The following is a 17749-nucleotide window of genomic DNA, read 5'->3' as shown; positions in this document are numbered from 1 at the left end:
TGTGTGGAACTGTGGGGGCATGTGTGGCATTATGGGGGCGTATCTGGCATATCTGGCACTGGGGGCATAACTAGCACTGTGGGGCATATGTGTGGCATTATGGGGCATAACTAGCACTTTGGTGCATGTGTGTGGCATTATGGGGCATATCTGGCAATGCGGGGCATATATGTGTGGCACTGGAGGCATACCTAGCACTGTGGGGGGGCATATCTGGCACTGGGGGCATAAAGTTTTGTCATGTAGCCACTCCCTCTTGTGTCATGTGACCACGCCCCTGACCACGACCAAGGCGAGTGTGATCCAAACTTTGGGATATATATATATATATATATATATATATGCCACATGCAGCCTTGGAGTGTCACATTCACTTGGATACTTTTCTTGCGATACTCTGATAAATTGGACAGGACCTACCAACAAATTCCTCTCTGTTTTTTGTAAATTTTTTAATTATTCATTATTGCAGTTGACACCAGCGAGTATATCCTTTAGTTTGTTCAGGAACCGGAGCCCTAATTGAATTATCAATGCATTTTACCCCTGATGAAGTCTGAGTGACGAAACGCGTCGGTTTATTATGAGGACTTCTATATGACTCTTCATGAAATTTTGGATCAAATTATGCTGCAATCTTACATGATTGCCTATTCTTAAAGAATTTTAATAAAAATGTCTGTATAATTTTACTCTAACTGATTACGTGAGAAATACTTATCATTGAATACTGTGGTGGTGGTGATATATTAACAGGCGCGCTCTAGATTCCTCCTGTGCATTTCTCTTTTTCCCCCCACTAACAGGGGGGACTCATAGAGTTGCTGCCCTAAAACACGCCTTCAGCGCAGTGAAAGGGTTATTTCCAGGGCTATTTTTCCGCAAGCTCCAGCAGGAACTGAGGCCCTTATTCTAGTTCACTCTTTCTGACAAAATATTTCTTAGATGGACAAAACCATGTGCACTGCAGGTGAGGCAGGTGTTACTTGTGCAGAGATAATTAGATTTGGGTGGGGCTTTACACCTGCTTCACCTGCAGTGCACATGGTTTTGTCCATCTAAGAAATATTTTGTCAGAAAGAGTGAACTAGAATAAGGGCCTCAGTTCCTGCTGGAGCCTGCTGAAAAATAGCCCTGGTTATTTCTATCTATATATACACACACACACACACACACACACATTTCTCTTTTGCATCCCTGAAAATGATAGAATCTGACTGGTTGCTATGGGCAACTTCACCTCATTTTTAGAAGCTTTAGTAAGTTTACCCCAGGAAAGCAGAAAGACGCTAATTACCCAGATGGTGCCGATCAGTATATACATTCCTGTACTCCACAATGTCAGATAAATGAGTTATACAGCAAATATCCATCTGATGGATGACACATCTGGTGTTCTCCATACAATCTCAATTTACCCCTGTTAATGAAGACACGGTTTCCCTGGCAACAGGCATTAGAGTGTTTTACTAGGCCTCAGCCCCCTCGCTGTCTCATTTATTTGCCCGCCTATTGTCTCCCTGTTGTATCTTACCACTCGGTTACTCAGAGACTGGCCATACACGCCGGTATTATGTCTGCACGGCGCAGGCTATTGTCCCTCGAGTTTAGTTAATTAATTAGGTTTTCAATGGGCTGCAGTGTTTGTGCGGCACATGTGTAAGAGACAGATAAATGTCTATAAAACTCGTTTCAGTGCTACTTCAGGATGACTGGACGTGCTCCTTTGTCAGGACAGGCCAATAATGGAAGACAGGGCTGTCTGTTTGTTCTTCCTGCTGCGAGGCAGCCTTAGTCCTGGATTTATGTGTTATAAACTCCAAGGGCCTCATCTATGAAGCGCACTGTACAGCGACTTGGCTGTGCACCAGCTGGCCGCACCGCGTGTATCGAAATGCCATCTTGTTCCTTTCCCTGGAGGTGCCTGTGCAAACAGGGGAAATAGAATCAACTGAGATTTGTCGAAAATCCGTTTTTTTGGAGTTGCCAAACCGGACCGGTGTCACCTCTTCTTTTAAAAAATTGCCGATTTAAAATCCTAGAGTAAAAATCACCAATAATGAGCAATTTGCCCCCCACCTTTACCCTGTCAGCAGCATGAACTGGTGGCATGGTCAGGTTGCACCGACCTAAACCCACATTTTGAATATCAACATGGTTACAGACAGGGCTATTTTTCAGCAGGCTCCTGCAGGAGCTGAGGCCCTTATTTTAGTTCACTCTTTCTGACAAAATATTTCTAATGCTGTGTACACACGGGGGAGATAGGTGCTATAATCGCTGGGAATATGGTCGCAGGCGACCATATTGCCAGTGATTGGGAGTGTGCCCCGGCGATAAATCTCCGGGTGCGCGCTCCCGTTTTCTGCCCCATTGTAATCGCTGGTCGCAGGAGCTTGCTCCTGCGACCAGCTAATTACCTCTGCGGCACCCCCAGCAGAGGTTCGTTTTCAACAGCGACCATCTCTGGTCGCTTGTTGAAAAAGAGACACTGAGCAATATATTGCTCAGCAATATATTGCAAGCAATATATTGCTAGCAATATATCTCCCCCCGTGTGTACGCACCTTTAGATGGACAAAACCATGTGCACTGCAGGTGAGGCAGGTGTAAAACCCCACCCAAATCTAATTATCTCTGCACAAGTAACACCTGCCTCACCTGCAGTGCACATGGTTTTGTCCATCTAAGAAATATTTTGTCAGAAATAGTGAACTAGAATAAGGGCCACAGTTCCTGCTGGAGCCTGCTGAAAAATAGCCCTGGTTACTGTTGAGGATATGACTGGATACCTTTGCAGATGAGTCCTTTTGTATATTTCCTTGCGCTGTGGCATGTTCTGTGAAAAACAGGCCCAGTTGTGGTCATGTACGTGGCATTCGCACCCAAGATCCCATAGGATTGCATGCGCACAGCGTCTCTTCCCCGCTGACAAGAGGGTGGCAGAGGGGAATAACTGCCCCCCCCCCCCACCCCCACTGCTGGCCCCGGGCAGGCTGTGGGAACATCCCTGAAAACTGGGACGTTCCCGCGATAAACGGGACAGTTGGGAGCTATGCGGAAGTCGTCATACTGTATGTTTGTTAATCTATTTAATACATTATTCCAGTGACTCCTCTATTAAGGAGGCACTGAGGCGTACCTCAAACACATAATGGACTGGGCAGATTAGGGTTGCTTAAACGTCACAGACCCTTCCTCGAAACGCGTGAGGATGCTGCGATTTAGCTGACACACCCAGAAAATGACCAGTTACTACCCCCCAAATGCCGGCTGCCTGTCAGTCAAGCTCCAGCCACTTTGCATTTACGATCCATATGCATGTTCAGTCCTCATTCGGGCTCGCACATGTGCGCTATGAACTGTACACATGCAGAGTAATTCGATAATTGCTTCATCTGAGATGAGCCGCGATCAACTCTGAATCGGGCCATTTATATTTACCCACATGCAGGGCTGTATGCATTTCAGGTTGTGGCCGCAGTTGCATGCAGAGCACATGTGCCTGGTTTGCGTTGGATCAGAATGTGGGATGCTCCAAAGTGAAAGTAGACTCTGGGACTGCGCTACAGTTCTCTAGTGCCCAGAGTCTGCAGCGCTGCCCGCTACAGAGGAGAAGGCCCAGGTGTCTGCACACGGGCCACTATTGAAGCCCTATGGCGCAGGGAGCCGTGCCTCAGCAAAATAATTGATGGGCCCCTAATCCTTTTGGGGCCCCTAGGCTTCAGGTGTGGTATAGCAGGTTGACAATGAACAGTGTCTAGGTTGACCCCTAAAAGTCATCAGGCGGAAGGTTGAAATGCATAAAAGGTCAACACAAGCAATAAGTTCACATGGGAAAAGGTCAATATTGGGTGCAAGCGGCTGATGTTTCCAGTCTGCTCGTGCGTCCAGGTTGTCAAGGATGACATCAAGGTAGATAGATTATGGTAGGTGTTTCCACCAACAGGGGGATGCCACTGGACTGATTACCGGGGGTGCAAGGCTTGTTGGGGGGCCTGGTGGGGGCCTATATCAGCATCTGAGGAGGAAGTTCTAGGGTCGAAGGTTCCGGGAGCCCTAAGGCAGGAGAGAGGGGGGGGTGATCCAGATGTATTCAGTGAATGTGTCCAAAGACGCACTTGCACTGACACCAGTGACCATGCTCGGGTGATAAACATTGCACCTGCCAGTACACACCACAACAGCATACGGCCATCTTAGTCAACTTAAAATCAGATAAAGACTTTGACGCAGCAGCGTGAAAATTTGCATCTGCGTCTGCAACTGCGGCCACCTCTGATAAGGGTTCTGCGTGTGCATAAAGCAAACACTGGGAAGAGGAGCAAGGGCGTAACTACCATAGGTGCAGGGGGTACAGCTGCTATGGGGCCCAGAGCTGAGAGGGGCCCACTTTGCCTGTCAAAGTATCATGTGCTGTATACATTTTTCAGCATTAGGTGATAAATAGGTATCCGGACTATTTGTCTACAGCAAATTAGGTCGACACCATTAGTTAGACAAGCAAATAGGTCGACATGCAAAAAGGTCGACATGCCAAAAGGTCGACGCTGTCATTAGGTCGACAGTGTCTAGGTCGACAGTCAAAAGGTCGACATGGGGTTTTCCACTGCTTTTTGAGCCGACATGTGCCGACAGGCGGTATTTCATGCCCTACCATCCACTAGGGCAGTGGTTTCCAACCTGGGGTAATAGTACCCCTGGGGGTACTCTGCAGACCAGTTGGGGGTACTTGAAAATAATATTGGTAATGGCGGAAGATGAAAAAGTCTTTTGATGGCGGAAGAAGACCCATTGCTATGGAGAAGAGCCATGTTGTGTCACTTATGGTTCTGTCTTCAGCGTCATCAGCGTCTCATTGTGCTTTTGCCTGACCAGCAATCCAATGAGAGCTTCCCACGCTGCCCTCAGACATCAGCGATCTGCCCTGCACTGACACACAGGTGGAGGAAGCAGCGGCATTAATCCTACAGGTGTAAGTGGGAACCCTGGAGACAATACACAACCAGCGGCCAGACACAGAAGGGCGCGATTCCTGTCCGCTACTCCTTAATATAAGGACATGCATAAGGACACGCATACCGCTCACTTCCACTCCACTCGTAAGTACTGTCTATATTTTAAATTGAGAGGAGGGGGTACTCATCAATGAAAAGCCTAATCAAGGGTTACGGGAGAGAAAAAGGTTGGGAACCACTGCACTAGGGCGAGGTGTGAGAATAAAATAGTGTGCCCGAAGCATTGTGAGCGAAGCGAGCGATGCGAGGGGCTGCGGTTCACTGCAAACTGTGTCAATGTCGACTGTGTCGACATTTGGGTAAAAAAACTGTAAAAAAAACCCATGTCGACCTTTTGACTGTCAACCTAGACACCCGACCTATTTGCTTGTCTAACTAATGGTGTCGACCTAATGGTTGTCTATCTTTTTGCTGTAGACAAATGGTCCACCTTCCGATAAATAGGGGCCCTTACAAACTTTTGCTATGGGGCCCACATGTATCTAGTTACATCACTGGGAGCGATACTATGTCGCGTGACTCTTGCTAAATAACCTCCTGCGCCTGGCTGGAATGCCGCGTCTCTACGATCTAGTACGCGGGTAGATAGCCTGTTATTGCAGTGTGATGTACTGGTGCCCATATACTTATGCGATTGGATGCGATGCAACATCACAATCATACCTGCCTACTTTTGAAAACTAGTTTCAGGGAGATTAGAGCGGTTGTTAGTAACATTTTGCACAGAGCCCCATTGGGGGGCATGTCATGCTCCACCCAAAGGGCGTGTCAAGTTCTATATATGGAGAGACCTAGACACGTGGGTGTGTACTGCTATATCTAAGAGGAATCTTTTAAAATGACTTATATACAAATCAGTGGCGTAACTAGAAATTTTGCTCCCCCCAGCCAAAAAAATTCTGGCGCCTTGCCCCCCCCCCCCCTCCCATTTTTGTTAAAACAAACAAAAGATTGTTTCTTGGCAATTAGGTCCCCAGCATAAATAATACAAAATATGCCCCCCCCCCCCCCCAAATTAATAAAAACACAAATAATTTATGAAGAACCAATGCTTATTAGACAATATGCCACACACACTGTAATGCACATTACAGAATATGCCACACACTGTGAGCTTGCGAGCAGGGCCCTCCTACCTCCATGTAGGTTTGTATCTACCCAGTTTGTTTTATCACTGTTGTCTCCATTGTAAAGCACAATGGAATATGCTGTGCTACAGTATATAAGAAACTGTAAGTAAATAAATAAATTATACCACACACCATAATGACCCTTACACATTATGCCCCATACCATAATGCCCATTACACATTATGCCACATACTGTAATTTCCATAACACATTATGCCACACACAGTTATGCCACAAAGTAATACCCATTGCACATTATACCACACACCTTAATGGCAGATACACATTATGCCACATGGCGTAATGCCCATTACAGAATATACCACAGACCATAATGTCCATTACACATTATATATATATATATATATATATATATATATATAATTGCAGATGGGTCTATAATAGACCAGGCCGGCACTCCAGAGACTGACGCAATGAAATAATGTAGACTACACCATGTCGGCTGCGGTCAACGTTTCTGAGGTCACTTTAATACCTCTTTCGTCAGGACATACAACAACAGTGTAAAAAAAAAACAGTTTAAATAGCAAACATACCATGTCTCCTCCCTCGTGCGGCAGCGCCGATCCCGGCGGTCGTCAGGCTGACGTCATCAAAGTGCAGCACGTTGTTGCGCCTCAGCTGACTGCCCCGGTAGGCGTGTTTGCCAGCACCTTCTGGTTCCTATGGTTACCAATAACAAAAACAATGCGTGAATACATAGAAATACAAAGACGATCAAACGGTAAAGTGCAAATGGGGACATAACAGCAACTTGTCCTAACGCTAGAATAGATAAAATCCTGTAAACGAAATGATTTTGTTAGACAGAATTAGAGAAAACAGCGCAGGCTCAGCATTTCATTCATACCCCCTGGGGCGACAGTTTGAAGTCTGTCTATCCCCCCCCCTTATATATATATATATATATATATATATATATATATAACATTTGTGAAGAAGTAGGCACTCACCCACACTGAGAAAGTGCAAAGCAAATACTTTTATTTCAGGAGCTCATCAGGACATCAGAAATGGTCAAAGTTTCGGCCCTTGCAGGGGCCTTTGTCAAGGATACATCAGCAAGCAGAATATATATATATATATATATATATATATATATGCAGCATTGAAAAGGGACTAGGAACACAATGACACTTGTAAAATATATTAAAAGGGTACCAGCGTCAGAGAGAGGGGGAGGAGACAGCGTCAGAGAGAGGGGGAGGAGACAGCATCAGAGAGAGGGGAAGGAGACAGCGTCAGAGAGAGGGGAAGGAGACAGCGTCAGAGAGAGGGGGAGGAGACAGCGTCAGAGAGAGGTGGGAGGAGACAGCGTCAGAGAGAGGGGAAGGAGACAGCGTCAGAGAGAGGTGGGAGGAGACAGCTTCAGAGAGAGGTGGGAGGAGACAGCGTCAGAGAGAGGGGAAGGAGACAGCGTCAGAGAGAGGTGGGAGGAGACAGCGTCAGAGAGAGGTGGGAGGAGACAGCGTCAGAGAGAGGTGGGAGGAGACAGCGTCAGAGAGAGGGGGAGGAGACAGCATCAGTGAGAGGGGAAGGAGACAGCGTGAGAGAGAGGGGAAAGGAGACAGCGTCAGAGAGAGGGGGGAGAAGGCAGCGTTAGAGAGAGGGGAAGGAGACAGCGTCAGAGAGTGGGTGGAGGAGACATCGTTAGAGAGAGGGGGAGGAGACAGCGTCAGAGAGAGGAGGAGGAGACAGTGTGAGAGAGAGGGGGAGGAGACAGCGTGAGAGAGAGGGGAAAGGAGACAGCGTCAGAGAGAGGGGTGAGGAGACAGCGTCAGAGAGAGGTGGGTGGAGACAGCGTCAGAGAGAGGGGTGAGGAGGCAGCGTCAGAGAGAGGTGGGAGGAGACAGCGTCAGAGAGAGGGGGGGGAGGCAGCGTTAGAGAGAGGGGAAGGAGACAGCGTCAGAGAGAGGGGGGAGGAGACATCGTTAGAGAGAGGGGAAGGAGACAGCATCAGAGAGAGATGGAGGAGACAGCGTCAGAGAGTGGGTGGAGGAGACATCGTTAGAGAGAGGGGAAGGAGACCACGTCAGAGAGAGGGGAAGGAGACAGCATCAGAGAGAGGGGGAGGAGACAGTGTCAGAGAGAGGTGGAGGAGACAGCGTCAGAGAGAGGGGAAGGAGACAGCGTCAGAGAGAGGGGGAGGAGACAGTGTCAGAGAGAGGGGGAGGAGACAGCGTCAGAGAGAGGGGGGAGAAGACAGCGTCAGTGAGAGGGGAAGGAGACTGTGTCAGAGAGAGGGGAAGGAGACAGCGTCAGAGGGGGGGATAGTCAAAGATAGGGGGAGGGGACATCATCAGGAGGACTGACAGGTGCAGGGGGAATGGTGGGCATGGAGGAAGGGGGAGCTCTATGGCTGTCTGTGAGAGGACGCTCAGTGACCCGTCATGGGGCAGGTCACTGAGCGTCCTCACACAGACAGCCAGAGGTGGAGCAGTACACATATTGGCTGCTGCAGCAGAGGACAGCTTGTACAGAAAGCCGGTCTCCAGCTCCGATAGCGCCGTGAGTCGTGACCCTGCTGCGCCCAGGTGGCGCCGGCTCCCCCCGCCACTGTTGGGGCTCCGGAGCACTAGTTACGCCACTGATACAAATGAGCCCCAAAGCAGTTAGTTACAGCTACTATACTTGCTAAAGAAAGGTCACTGATCATACCTCCCAACTGTCACGCTTACCGCGGGAACGTCCCGATATTCGGGGACGTTCCCGCGTCCCGCCCGGGGCCGCCATTGTCCCACGGTGGGGGGGACAGTTGGGAGCCCCCCCAGCTTGCCGAGAATAGACGCTGTGCGCATGCGCACAGCGTCTATTCAGCGCAGACGAGCGGCGAAAATGGGGGCGTGGCCGAAGTGCGCGTCACCACGTGAGACCACGCCCCCTTTTCTCGAGGCCGCGCCCCCTTTTCGGGAGAGCGCGCGAACGTCCCGACCTCCCAACTACAAAAGTTGGGAGGTATGCACTGATACGTGTCAGGGATTGTTCATCTATTGTATTTTACACGTGTTCCATATAATTGGCCACAAGACATGCATGTAGCCATAGGGATCATTGTGTTTTATCACCAACGCTGGGAAATAATGCTGATTTTTTTCCCAAAAATGTAACAGCTACATATTGTGGGCTAGGTGACACGAGGGAGATTGCTAGACTAATGAGGGAGAGAGGGAGATTGCTGCTATTTCAGGGAGTCTCCTGCAGAATGCAGGATGGTAGGCAACTATGATCGCAATGCAATGTCCCATCGCATTCGATCATATTTTATGGTGCCTAAAGTGCCCTCTTCCAGCACCAGCTGTCGCATGCCATCTGCGATGCCACATCGGGTGCTGGAAGAGGGCTGGTGGCAGAATAGTGTAACGATGTGAAGGAGCTCTGGAAGTGGCGGAGGACAGTGGCAGTGGCAGAATTTGAAAAAACTGTTTAAAACACTGGGTGGCCCTATGATTGGCTGAGCCACCCAGTGTTTTAAACAGTTTTTTCAAATTCTGCCACCACCGCTGTCCCCGGCTGCTGCCAGTGCTCCTTCACAGTGTTACGCTACACAGACGGACGGCGCCAGTGCTCCTTCCGGCCCCCTCTCCCGACACCAACCAAAAGTGCTCCCTCCACTCACCGCCGGCCAATTGCATTCGAGCAATCACATATGGTTAAAAACCACATACGATAGCTCCTGCGATTTGGTAGATTTAATGTGTAGCGCATAGCATCTATCGATGCAACATTCGACCAGCGGGGACACACAGTGTGCATACAATCATTCGATTTATTGAACAGATGTGGTAGAAATTGAATGTGCATGGGCAGCATAACTGTCAGATGTCTGCAGCCCAAATACAGATGCAGCTTCAGTTCCAGCCCTGCACAGTGCATGCTCCACCTACTCACTACACACTGACAACAACATACTACACAGCAAACAAAGGACTCAGCATAGTGTAACGCTGGCCCCGCCCACAAACATGCATCATAGTGTAGGGCGGAGTCCACAGAAGCATCGTAAGTCCTAGGCTACGGTACAGAAGCTTATATCACAGTCTGTGCTGTAACCAGGGGTGCGCAGCCGTTGGTTATGCGGTTGATAGGTATGCAGTGTCTAAACAGACAGTCAATAGGTCAACACCAAAATGGTTGACAATGAAAAAATGTTGACATAGCCATGGTTGACGCATGAAAATGTCAAATGATAAATGGGCCCGTGAAACCTAGAACATCGCATTTCCCATTATAGGTACAGACTATGCGACACGCATTAAAAAAAAATGAAAATTTCAGGACATGCAGGAAATTATTCTGAAAACTCCCGAAAAGCCCTTTAATGCATTTCAGGGATACTAACATAATGATATAAGGGAGTGCAAATACATTATTGTAGCAGAATATTCCTGGTCAGTAACAGCACCAGGTAGCAGCTGTCACCAGTATGGATGCTGCATACCACAGGCTGCAGCGCACAGAGCATTACACAACACCAAGTCACCGAGTTCCTTAGCTGGCGACTGCTCTAGGACCCAGTGGCCGCAGCCACGCCTCTATGTGCATTCTAGGGTGCGGTCCCTCCCCGATAGGTCGCCTTGCTGATAGATTGACAGCTATCGGGTCCAATCTAGCCTGCCGCCGCCTCACATGCTTCGGCGTCCAATAGGGCATCGCGGTGGGCGGTTGCTGCACGGTTGTTGTGGGCGGGGCGTGTAGCGGGCTGAGGGCGGGGTTTAGATGTGTGTAGAACTAGACAGCGATTGTACGGAGCTGCCGCGGCCGCCGCAGTGCTAGGTATCGGGGACGTGAGAGTCAGGAGCGGGGACGGGAGAGCTGGCCGGAGCGGATATGTGCAATGTGCAGCAGGCGGAGGGGGGCCACAGGCTGGGCCCCACGGTGTGCAGGAACCTCTTCGGGCCGGTGGATCACGCCGAGCTGAGCCGGGAGCTGCGCAGCCGGCTGCGGGAGATGCGGGAGGAGAGCAGCCGCAGGTGGGACTTTGACTTCCAGAGGGGGGTCCCGCTACCCAGCAGCCGCTATGTCTGGGAGGAGAGCCGGCTGGAGGCTGTGCCCGCCTTCTACAGGGAGCCCCCCAGCCCGTGCCCCCGGGGCGAGACCCTCAGCCCGAGCCTAACGCTGTGCCCCCGGGGGGAGACTCCTAGTCGCCCACAGTCTCCGGAGCCCCTGCAGCCTGATCACGGCACAGAGTCCAAGAAGAGGTCCCAGCCCGCAGCTCCAATCACAGGTACGTCTGTGGCCCCCTACCCCATGCTACACTGTTACCCTGTGACCCCCTACCCCATGCTACACTGTTACCCCCTACCCCATGCTACACTGTTACCCTGTGACCCCCTACCCCATGCTACACTGTTACCCCCTACCCCATGCTACACTGTTACCCTGTGACCCCCTACCCCATGCTACACTGTTAGCCTGTGCCCCCATGCTACACTGTTAGCCTGTGCCCCCATGCTACACTGTTAGCCTGTTGCCCTGGCGGTGCCCCCCCCCCCCCCCCTTGTTCTCCATGCTGCACTGTTGTTGCCCCGGCGGTGCCCCCCCCCATGCCCTCCATGCTGCACTGTTGTTGCCCCGGCGGTGCCCCCCCCCATGCCCTCCATGCTGCACTGTTGTTGCCCCGGCGCTCCCCCCCCCCCCTGGCCACCATGCTGCACTGTTGTTGCCCCGGCGGCGCTCCCCTTCCTCCGGCTGTACTGTTGCCCCAGCTGCGCCACCTCTGGTGTTGCTACATTGTTACCCTAGCAGCTAAGTGATTACATGGATTGTACTATTGTTGCCCCAGCTGTTATGTTGCTGCTCTGTTTTGATGTTGTCCTGGCTGCTACATTGTATCTGTGCTCAGTCTGTCACACAGATACACAGCTGCTGTCACTGAGTTGTAGGGGGTTGCACACTTACACTGATTTGTTGTTGTTGAGTCACTACACCATACTTAGGGGCCCATTTATTAAACCATTTTTTCGGCTATCGGGGTTTTGCGCATAACCTAAGAGGGGTCGGCGGAGGTCAGTGCATAACCGCGCATGCGCTGACCCTTTCGGAGCCCTGTCCCTGTGCCCTTAATATTGATACATTGCCCGATATGATCGCATTTTACAATGCGATCCTGGGCAGTAATATTCCGCCCAGATCGCATGATAAATGTGCCCCTTAGGGCGGGATGTACTAAAGGGAAAATGCGGTAAAACGCCCATTTTACCGCATTTACCTATGTACTATTACCCGGCCGCACGGATTTCGCCGGGCAGAGTATAGCCACCCAAAGGTACCCTTTAGAAGCCTATGGGCTTTTTTTCGCCACCCGCCGCCTCGCCGACCCTCCCTTGGGCTTACCTTCTTGCAGGTCCTCCTGGACCCCGCAAGGTAAGCCCTTCCTCCCCCTAGCAACGCATCCGGACGTCCTTCCGGCTGCAGGGGGAGGAGGAGGCGCCGGGGACAGCCTGCTTAGCTGTCCCCGGCGTGTAGGCAGCAGGAGGCGGCAGGGAGGAGACGGAGACCCCCCGCAGACCACAGTACAGGTATCGCGGGGGGTTTCCGTTACCGCACCGCGATGCCAGCCGCATATGTTAGTACATATGCGCTGGCATCGCGGCGGACAGCTGGCGAAGGGCGGCGATGTATATTAATACATCCCGCCCTTACACTGATTAGTTGTTGTGTGGCTGCACTTGTGTTTACGCTGGTATGTAGTAGTTGTGTGGCTGCCATATTTGCCTACCTGATCCTCTCCATGCGGGAGAAAATGCTCTGTTTATGGACTTTCCTGGTAATGTATGATTGCCATCACCTGTGGGGAGCTAGGTAAAGGTGTTTCACCACAGGTGGTGGCAATCCTACATTACCAGGGAAGTCCAGGAGCAGAGCATTTTCTCCCGGGTGGAGAGGGTCAGGTAGGCAAGTAAGGTGGCTGCACTTGTGTGTACGCTGGTGTGTAGTGGTTGTATGGCTGCACATGTGTGTAGTGGTTGTGTGGCTTCACTTGTGTTTACGCTGGTGTGTAGTAGTTGTGTGGCTGCACTTGTCACCCTGATTGCTCCCTCCTCCCGCCTGTTGCATCATCCGGGGAAGCCCGGCCCTCAGACTGTAAGAGCCAGAATAATCCTATTCCTAGGGAACACAATGTACCGTGCACGTAGTTACTACATGCTGTGTACAGGGCTGCACGCCTATAAGGCCTGGCAGCATGGAAGGGGTTAATAAGCATTGCTGACCCGCACCCAGTAAATAACATTGTAGCCTTGTCCCCTGAGTGTGGGGTAATTTGCAGCCTGCTAGATCCTCTCCATGTCCCCTGACTGACTGTAGCCGGCTGCCCTTGCTCCCCCCACTGCTTCCTCTAGCGCCCCCCCCCCCCCTCTCCCCAGTACAATAGAATTGCTGCCACAGCACTTTGTGCTGCTGATTCCAGCTGAGCCCGGCCTGTCTCACTGGTGAGGAGCTGTCAAGTCCGGAGAGAAGATTTAGTGGATTTGCAGCACAAATAAAATGACATTTAATTAACTTTTCCTGCAGGCTCGGCGCCTTGCACCAGCCACAGATGCGCTATTGCTCCCTAATATCTGTCCCCCTCCCGGTTCCCTAACACTTGGGCCCATTTGTTTTATGTCCCATCTGTGCTGCTCTCCTTACCCTCTGCGGGTCGGTCCTTACTGGATGCTTCCCTCTAAAAGGCTCTAATTAAGTAAGAGCATAATATGGGCATTACATTGGCTGTAGCCGGGTGTGGAACTCGCTGCTGTCTCATTAGGTTCAGTGGTTCATTTCCAGAGGTCTCGCTGTAATCTCTGGTTCCATCTCCTTCCCAGCTGCCACAACCTGATCCGACCTACACCTGCAATTCCACCACCTCCTTCCCGCACACCACACATTGGGCCTGATTCAAGGCAGGGCAAAAAGTACACAAATGGGCAAAACCATGTTGCACTGCAGGTGGGGCTGATGTAAACTGTGAAGAGTGCTTAAAACTGAAATCCAAATTGCGATGCGATAGGACCCCATAAACTGCTCCGATTTGACCACTTTTCACCCGATTACGAAGTATTGGGTGAAAAGTGCCAAATTGGATGTTTCTGTTCTGATGCGATACAAACATGCATCGGATTGGCTGTCATGTCTGACCTCCGACCCGCTCCCGGCAGCGGGAAACAGGGTTGCATGCGATAAATCATATCTCAAATCACCGTATGTGATGTATCAGAGGCAAGCCTGCCACCCAAGAAGGTCCTGGTGGCTCAAGGGGGTTCAAATGGCCACACCCTGCTGCGAGAAGTCACAGCACTGTATGGCCACCTTAGCACCTGTGGGCTACATGCAGAATAAGTAAGTATTTACCCTGCACGGAAACAATATATTTGTTGCCTCTGCATTGCAACGTGGCTTGTTCTTGTAAACTTTCTGTTTTGCTTTATTGAATCTGGCCCATTGTGTATTTAACCCTTTGTAGGTCACAAGTGGCTAGGTTTATGACACAAAGGTGTTGTCTAGTTTGGCAATAAAGGGCAAGACATAGGGCCTTATTCTAGTTCACTCTTTCTGACAAAATCCTTTTTAGATGGACAAAACCATGTGCACTGCAGGGGGGCAGATGTAAAATGTGCAGAGAGAATTAGATTTGGGTGAGTTATTTTGTTTCAGTGCAGGGTAAATACTGGCTGCTTTATTTTTACACTGCAATGTAGATCTCACTTTGAAGTAAAACCCCACCCAATTCTAATTCTCTCTGCACAAGTTACATCTGCCCCACCTGCAGTGCACATGGTTTTGTCCATCTAAGAAGGAATTTGTCAGAAAGAGTGAACTAGAATAAGGCCCATAGTGTGATTTGTGCTTGGGTAAATGTCCAGGTTGCCGCCGTAAACAGAGGGTTCCTATGTATCATTCATGAAAAGGCATTTGGGGGTTAGTTTACACACATCAAACATGATCATACATAAATATTCTGTGGCCTAAGGACACGGCTCGTAGTCATCTGAGATCCGGCATGACAGCGGATAGTACGCCTTTATTATACGTTCCTCAATGTGTCCGTTGTATATTCCTATATGTGATCCCTGGCCGGTAACCTTACAATGGTACCCACAGTCCCCTGCATATCCTACTGTAACCGTAGCAGAGGGTTCCTCGCAGAGATGCCTGTTCTGCTGTGCTGGATATATACCTGGACTCATACCCGAACTTCCCTGTAGTAGCCAGTCTGGTGCGTTGTAACTTATGGTGGTGTATGCTGTCACACCGTTTGTGCATACAATAATAATAACGCTGCTTCTTATTTGTCTGCAGACTTTTCCCCAGTGCGAAAAAAGCCGAAAGCAGTTCAAGCGCTTTGTGAGAAGTTGCGCTCAGCGTCCCCCATCCCCACAGAGCACACGCCTCGCAAGATGTGTCGATGAACAAGGTACTGACATCCGGACCTCAGCTGGCTCTCCATACGTTCTAACGGCATCACTGTGCTTCCTCTGTATGTTTGTAGTAGCAAACGGATCAGTCCCCCCCCCCCCCCATTGGCAAACATAAGAGGGGTTTCCAGTTGCCTGAAACCCCCCTCCGCCTCCACACACTCCCATCCAGCGCATACATATTAGCAACTGTATATATGATTGTACTGGAGATGTAGGTTTTAGGAATCTCTTCAGTATCCCAAATAAATTGGCACCACCTGTGAATCTTTCTTAATGTGGCAATCAGTAATGAGTACACCTGTGCCCCCTAGTTGTCGGGTCTTTATTACACCGAGCACTGCCCCTTTCTAGACGTACAGGGGAGATGTATTCAGCCATGAGGGTTTATCTGCTTTGGACATTGGTGTAGCGCAATTATGAAATGATCACTAAAAGTTAATTGGTTGCTATGGCAAACACTACTCGCCAAGGCTTGATACAATCCCCCTTATAATTTCAACCTCGGTCCTCAGGACCCCCACACAGTGCACGTTTTGCAGGTCTCCATACAGAATCGCAGGTGAAATAATTAGCTCCACCTGTGATCTTTTAAAAAGTGTCGGTGAGTAATGAGTGCACCTGCCGGGTGACCTGGAAAACATGCACTGTGTGGGGGTCATTTCAGAATCATGGTGTCCTAGACACTGTATGTTTTGATTGGCTGAGGCAGCACTACTTGGTAAATGTTGACCATGTGCCCACTGCCGCCCCCCCGCCCCTCTCTCCCCCCCCCTCTGATGTTGACACTGTCCGCTGAGCAGATAAATCCTCTCCGGAGATGAGATCATGGACCCGCTGTAGTGTGAGATTTGACCAGTGAACCAGTCTAGCACATAATGGGCTGGTGATGTGCAGTGATGGAGGCCGTACAATGAATTCATCACATTCAGCGTTTATAGATACAGCCGGCTCCGCTCCTTACCTTCATTATAAATGTAATTTTATTTAACAAGCTCTATACCATTTATAGTGTAGTATACTTGGAAGCACCATGTTGCGGTGGGGAGGGGGGGTGGCAAATGCCGGTGTTGCATGCAGGAAAAATACTGTCTGCTTTTGCATGCTCACAAATGCTGGACCGCTCTTCCCTAATGCTGGGTTCACACTGTCCACCACCTGCCCCACCTGCACTACAGCATGCTGCTACCCAGACACTTGTTCTTTTCATGCTCTGCTCCCAGCTGAGAATACGCCCCATACCTGGCTTTGTGATGCGCTCTCCCTATAAGTGGCGCTATGGGTGTGCCGCTCTGACATTTTCCAGTGTAACGCCGCTCGCCGTTGCCCTGTTAACCTGTTTTCCAACAACACCGACCAATAATTTCCCTTTTCTTTTAATCTCGGCAGATTTGCACTTAGAAAAACTGGCGGAACCTCCGTGAACATGCAGACTGGGATGCGCCGGATGATATCGCTGAGCCGAGAAAATAAAACTTCCTATTTTTTTTTCTTTTATATTCTGTGGACAAACTGAGAGGGAGAGAGGGGACCTCTGACATTAAGCAGCCCTGCGAGGGGGCGTCTGTGTTGCTTAAACGTTTGCTCTTTCATTATCATTTTCTGTATACCCATTTAATGTGTATTGTGTTCAGGAGTGTGTATTTTGCACATGTGTGCAATGTAAGAATACACTGTTGTGTGTGTGTGTGTGTGTGTGTGGGGGTGGGTGGGGGGGGGGGGGGTTGTTTATATTGTCTCTTTATGTTTTTGAAAGGTTTTACTAACTTATCTATTTATATAAGTGTGAATGAGCTTGTTGTATTTCCCCAGCATGGGGAAGGCACTATATTTACTGATGTGCAAAGTTTGACTTTTTATTTTATGAAAACATTGAACTGTCTTTGTATCTGCCACATCTCTTGTGCATTTATTGTGGAACATTTAGCAGCCTGTGAAACGCTGCATATAAATGACATGGCCTTAAACAGCCAGGAGGTGGCGCAAGCGCTCACTATGCAAAAACAGTTTGGAGAGTGGGGATATGGTCATTAGGTCGACATGGGTCTAGGTTGACATGTCATTATTTTGACACAAGCATTAGGTCGACATGGGCTAGGTCGACATTCAAAATGTCGACATGGGGGTTTTCACTGGTTTTTGAGCCGACATGTGCCGACAGGTGGTATTTCATGCCCTACCATC

At 49.8% G+C, this 17749-nt stretch overlaps 1 protein-coding gene across 1 annotated transcript; it reads left to right on the top strand.

Moving 5' to 3' along the window:
* Positions 1-10859: 10859 nt before the first annotated feature.
* Positions 10860-17458, top strand: CDKN1C (cyclin dependent kinase inhibitor 1C). Its single transcript, XM_083163894.1, has 3 exons — positions 10860-11394; positions 15450-15564; positions 16955-17458. The coding sequence occupies exons 1-2, from the start codon at positions 10998-11000 to the stop codon at positions 15557-15559; spliced, it is 507 nt and encodes a 168-aa protein (XP_083020020.1). The 5' UTR covers positions 10860-10997; the 3' UTR covers positions 15560-15564; positions 16955-17458.
* The last annotated feature ends 291 nt before the right edge of the window (positions 17459-17749 follow it).

Source organism: Crinia signifera, chromosome 11 (genome assembly GCF_055691185.1).
Source record: "Crinia signifera chromosome 11, ASM5569118v1, whole genome shotgun sequence".
Classification (NCBI taxonomy): Eukaryota; Metazoa; Chordata; class Amphibia; order Anura; family Myobatrachidae; genus Crinia; species Crinia signifera.
The sequence above is the reverse complement of the archived record's forward strand: the minus strand, read 5'-3'. Positions and strand labels throughout refer to the sequence as shown.